Here is a 6,000-nt window from a genome sequence, read left to right on the forward strand (position 1 = left end):
GCACAAGCCCGATCAGGAGAATCGAAAGGGATGCGTAAGTTAAAACGCCTGGCACTGATCTCGGCTAAGTCTCGCCCCCGCGTGCACCGAACACCCAGAGTGAGGTTTCTATTCCCAAAGTGAGACCTGGCAGCAGGGATGCCCACAGCAGTTTCACCAACACACACACACAAACAGAGATATAGCTCTCCAAGAGAAAAGCAATCTTTTCTTTTTGCCCTACTATAGATTTGCTCTAATGCCAGAAGATGAGACCAAAACAAGTTGAGACCAGAAGTTCCAAGAAAGTTACTCAGAAAGTCATATTTAGAGGTAAAAAAAAGAATAAAATGACATTCCCAAACATGCCACTGCATGGGATTTTCCAATCTTGCACTGTAGTAAATGCCACATTTGAGGTCATTCTAATAAAAACATCAGGGTCCATTTACTGCTACGAAGCACGTAATTAGTAAAGAAGCTTATTTGCTACTGAAAATGAGCTGTATTACAAAATTTCCAAGAAAATCATTAAAAACTCAAAAATGGATTCCAAATGGCAGGAGGAAAGAATGGCGAGAATAATTTCATTTCGGATTCATCCAACAAGCAAGCTGGATGGGTTATTGCATTGCACTGCAAAAAACTCCAGAGAAGCTTTAGGGGTGTGAGTACTTTCACAATGCACCGCATGCGCTTACAATGCTGCACAGTTGCAGTGGCTATGAAATGAAAAAGGAAAGAAAACGCTCCCGTAAAATATTGTGTAATGGAAGCTATTAGACCAGAAACATCAGTAATGCACGGGGGCTACCAGCTGGACTTCCAGCCACCAGGCTTTGATGGAACATTGAGACCGCACACAGAGCGCAGGAGCAGGTTGCAGATTGCATCATCCCAACAGGAGGTCACACATCTCTGAAACCACATCGTTTCATACAGAAAATTTCCAACAGCTGCACATTACATGGTCCGTTTGTCATTATGTTCCCTTGCCTTCATGTGTCTGACCTCCCATGTCTTCTGATCTGCTTTAGTTTTGTTAAAGGGCAGCAGGTAATGTCACCTTAATTCTCATTTTTATGTCAAATTTTTTTTTCCATGTTTTGAGAGAGTAAATGATTGCTGGTATGTGTCCAGGCTGGCCCAAGATATAATGAGACTTTGCGACTGCAAGAGACACAGTCAGTTAAAGCAGTTCTCATTTTTGAATGAGAATGAATTTGCTATTTTAGTATTTCTTACCTTAAGTCAACACAACTTTCTGAGTTGCTGATTACGCTTAACAATCTGATAATTGTTGAATTACATCAAAAGTTTTTCTCACTTCTTTGCTCTTTTCTCTTCAACTTAGCTGCACAAGCAACACAAAACCGTGTCCTTTATTGTATTTTATTTTTTTACATAAAAGAGGATCTTAATTCTCTGAGCTCAAAATAGCTTCACAGCACAGCTATTTTGCCATGAGTCAGACTTTGCCACTGGAAATCCACAACCTTGCCCACCTGCTCATCTGCCACCTGACTTGCAAGGTGTCCAACCCTCGTGTTTCTCCTAGTAACGGAGGGCTGATTACTAAAACCTAAAACTTTTTTCAGGCTGATCCCATCAGAGCCATGGAAGTTGAAGCATTACCACCAGATGTTTATCTGAAATTGGTGACCTCTTGGTCGGTTCCAGGAGGATTCCCTATTATCCTGAGACCTGGCGAAGTTTACTTATGATTGCGGTCTGCAATTCACAAATTGATGAACCGCACTTAGCCTGGTGTCCTTACCTTCAGGAGAGATTATCACCTGATAACCCACCAGGAACCAAAGTCCCAAGAAAAATAAGTATGGAAAAAAAAACAACAAAAAAAAAACAATCCACCAGGCATCTGATCAGAATGGATCTGGTTAGATTCTGATCAGACTAGGACACCTTGGGGCTGATCGCAGAAGCAAAAGACAATGCATGAACGATATATATATATATATATATATATATATATATATATATATATATATATATGTAATTTGTGAATAAAAATATTTAGAACAAGCACCAACTTGCTTTTATATGAAGGGGCTAAAGTTATTTAAATGCAACATAGCATATCGCATCTTTTGGGAAACGATATGTGCAAAACAAGATGTGCTAAATGCAGGACGCACATGCATGTAGTTATGAAATAGGCCCCAAAAGAGATTGTGCTTAAGGCTTCGTATCACCTTTGTCCGGCCCTGAGCTGCATGCCCAATCAGCTCCTAAATTTGGCCATTAATTCACAAAGGACCGAGTCGTGTCACTAAGCTGCTCCGGCAATATTGCAGAGTCAGGTGGAGAGGAAACGCACCCGTGCGTAAAGCGTCTCTCCACGGCTCGACAAGGAACCTTAACGCAGCGCTAAAATTATTATAGCAACAATAAAAATAGCAGATAGCAATGGTACATTTAACCTTAAGTTAAAGCTCAGGAGAGCCAAGATTAGACTGCACTATTTATGACCACAGTGTTGGGACATCCCCGCTTCTTTCCCCTCAATGTGCACCGCCAATCTCGCCACATCCCGTCTACAAGCCAAAAAAAAAAGAAAGAAAGAAAGAAAGAAAGGAAAAAGCACCCATTGAAACTCATCCACACATCATCCTCACATCGGAAATCCCACTCTCAGATACAACAATGCTGCTTGTGAGGGACAGTCCAGGCAGTCTGATCGCCCTCTCGTCCCAGACAGAAACACGGTCGTCCTACCTGGTTATCTCGAAGCTGCAACCCTTCCGAAGGAGCAGAGCTCTCTTCCGCATGATGCCCTTGTCTTTGCCGAGGTACGCATTTTTATCCGAATTCATGGGTGCTGGACAAGCAGGTAGACTTTGAGAAACAAAAGCTCCTCGTTTATGAAGACTTAAAAAAAAAAAAATCGAGCGGTTAACTGTAAGACAGAGGAAAAGGGAGACAAACAGGCAGACCGAAAAATGATCCCTCCCGATGCAAGGTTCACCTCCTCATAGAGAAAAAACCGGGATGTTGGATCGTGTAGGAGGTTAGGTGCATGTTTTCCGGCTGCCAGGTACTTCCGTACGGTCTCCAGAGAGAGGAGGCTGAAGAGAGGCTGCTGCAGCTGGTCACCCTAAGCGAACTGCGCAAGGCGCCTCGGTCGCTCCAGAGATCCTAAACAGTGTGAAGCTCTCTCCCCTCCGAGCTTCAGTCCCAGTGAGCAGCTGTTGGCCAGTGACTTCATGAGACTCGGGATGGAGGAGGAGAGGCAGGGATGTCAACATTATTATGGAACGACTGTGCGCGCGGACATTAGTGGCGCGCTCTTGCGTGTTTGGGGTTAAACGTGTGCGCGTATACAGTCAGGAGCCGATTTAATGAAGCAGGAGAGAGGCATGGTGATTGCTGCTTTTGCTGTGTGCTTAATGGAGAAGAAAACTAAATATTCATAACAGACTGAAGACACTATTCAACTCAAAAGCCAACCGATGTTATTATGATAATCTTAATTTTACTGAATACGTTGTCAACATGTCATTTGGTTTAAAAAAAAAGAACATACACACAATATACATAAGACATTATTTCTAAAAGTTGAAGAGTGAGGTAATATTGGCGCTTTTTGATACGTTGCCCAGGGTGACAATAGAAAGGTTGTGCCCTAAACAAGTTTTCCATTGCTTTATTCTACATGCAGTCACTGGGGAATCGACATTTCCCCTGCTTGCCATAGAGCAGCGTTTCCCAATTCCGGTCCTCAGGCCTCCCTGCCCTGCATGTTTTAGGTGTTTCCCTTCTGCTACACACCTGGATTGAATATATGGGGGATCAACAGGTTTCTGCAGCACTTGATGGTCATGCAATCATTTGAATCAGCTGCTATGGAATAGAGGCACATCTAAAACATGCAGAGCAGGGAGGCGTGAGGACCGGAATTGGGAAACGCTGCCATAGAGAACAGGGAGACTAGCTTAAATGCTTTTTGAGAGACTTCACTGAACTGAGTCTGATTTTATAGTTTTATTCAGTTGGGAGTGAGGAGGGGGTGGTGGCAGAAGGAGGGAATGACCGAGAACACCACCCATCTGAAAACAGCCCCTGGGTGAAGTAAATGATCATCTCTTATCATGGGACGATGTCTGCAGCGAGCTGATACCAGAGACATGTCATCTTTATCGCACAGCCAACAAATATTGCAATAAATCTATTTGGTATATATGTGTGTGTGTAAATCAAAGTATGTATCATTAAAAATTTCCCACAGCAGCAGCATACTGTGTACAGTGCAGGGTTATAATAAATGTCTGTCAGCGATTGTCAACTCCGGTTCAAATCTAAAGAAGCAGCAAGCTCAGCACACCAGCACCACACAGGCAGAGAGGCCCAGTGGAGAATGATTCTTGTGCTGGAGTTGCTAAAATAGCAAAAGATGAGTTCTTAGCAAGAGGTGTCACTCAGAGAGAAATCGAAAATGTCCTGTGTGTGGTGGAGGTGGCAGAAATTGAAACATAAAACACAGTATTTGACAGTTTTTGAACTTTACGGTTTTCCGGAAAATATTGTTACACGCCATTGTGTTGTGTTAACACAGGTTCACTTTAATTTATTTCTCCCTCCTGATTAAAGTTGTAACAAAGGACTTCTAGACAAAACAATTCAGGCTGAAACTCCAAGCGCTTTGAAAGGTCAAAGCAAAAAAGCGTTAGTTGATGTTGCTGCTGCAAAGTTGTATACAATAATATGAAGTAACACAGATTTCCTGTTTATATTCTTTAAAATTAGACTTTTTTTTTTTTTTTACATATTCCTGTTGTATACAGGAGATTAATAAACAAATCATCTGTGTTTCCATCCAATTGTCATGTGAATGAATTGTAAGCAAACTTTTAAAATGTCACAAAAAAGAAATGCAAATTTGACATGTTTGGGAGCAAATCAGCCAGGATACTCTAAGCGTAATTTATCCTGACGTTACGCATGGCTGTAATAAAGAAGCAAAGACTACAAACTAGCTTGTACCACACATCTGAGAATAACAAAGAGAGGTTTTCAGGAATATGTTGCTATTAGGCAAGTTGTAATTGGTTTGTCACAACAGTTAGTATTGTCGATGTTACAGACAATATGGAGAAAAGACGGAGAAAAAGAAATGCAAATGCCGACAGCAGAAACGGCTGGTCAGTCATGTGAGATAAATGTTTGCTACATCCGAACTTATTCGGCAAATGTGTTTCCATCTCCACTTTAGCATATTAACTCTTTTTCATAAAAGCCAAAAACCACCTCAAGCGAGCGTAAAAACCTTTTCCCTCTTAGCCTCGATTACACACAATGAACCCCTGAGGCGTACGAAAGGAAGTTATTTTGATTTTTGCCGTTTCCATCAATCGTTTCTAATGCCATACATTTAAAAAAAATGTGCTTTAAGAAATCGTTGTTGGAGACACGGTTAATGTTTATGTAGAGAGCACATTTCAGGCAGAGCAACACAAAGTGATTTACGTACAATAAAAAGATGTCAACAAAACTGCATGCAATTAATATTCACCTGCTGCCAATGTTGTTCAAGTTCTGTACTGGTGGTAACACAATTCTCTAGCACAGATTGTTCTGGTGCCTGCTGGACACTCTTGGATGTTATTAAGCCTTTGCTACCTCCTCTGACCTTTCACCTTGAAGTTCTTGATAATCTGGAAAGCAGTTTTTTCCTGACCCAATGTTCTCAGCAGCAGATTTCTTATATTTTGGGGGCATTTTGAAGCACATCTGTCCCTATTTTATACCAACAACTCTCCAGATGAGATAAATGACTGGACTGATTTCAACTGGACTCTTTCACAGCTCCACCTGTGCTGTTCATAATGAAAAGCAAATTTCTGTTTTGGTTATAAGCTCATTCTTCAAAATGGCATGGCTATTTGCAGTGAATTAATATGCATAACCACATCACAGTTATCTAAAATCGGCTCTAAACAGGATGTAAAACCCACTCTTCATTCATGGCAGCATTCTTGAGCGGCAAAGTTGAAGTAGGAGCCA

The 6,000-nt window shown here is 41.6% G+C and overlaps 1 protein-coding gene across 5 annotated transcripts in view; it reads right to left on the reverse strand.

Moving 5' to 3' along the window:
• The window catches only part of garnl3 (GTPase activating Rap/RanGAP domain like 3), a 75,319-nt gene extending 72,043 nt beyond the window's left edge, over positions 1-3,276 (reverse strand). For 2 of the 5 annotated variants that reach the window (XM_032569702.1, XM_032569700.1), the window contains exon 1: positions 2,716-3,276. In XM_032569702.1, coding sequence (XP_032425593.1) covers positions 2,716-2,813 — 98 coding nt within the window. In that variant the 5' untranslated portion in view covers positions 2,814-3,276. The remainder of the gene's footprint in view (positions 1-2,715) is intronic. The other 3 variants (XM_032569698.1, XM_032569696.1, XM_032569697.1) reach the window with 3 other exon arrangements.
• Positions 3,277-6,000: the final 2,724 nt, after the last annotated feature.

This window comes from Xiphophorus hellerii, chromosome 8 (assembly GCF_003331165.1).
Source record: "Xiphophorus hellerii strain 12219 chromosome 8, Xiphophorus_hellerii-4.1, whole genome shotgun sequence".
Taxonomy (NCBI): domain Eukaryota; kingdom Metazoa; phylum Chordata; class Actinopteri; order Cyprinodontiformes; family Poeciliidae; genus Xiphophorus; species Xiphophorus hellerii.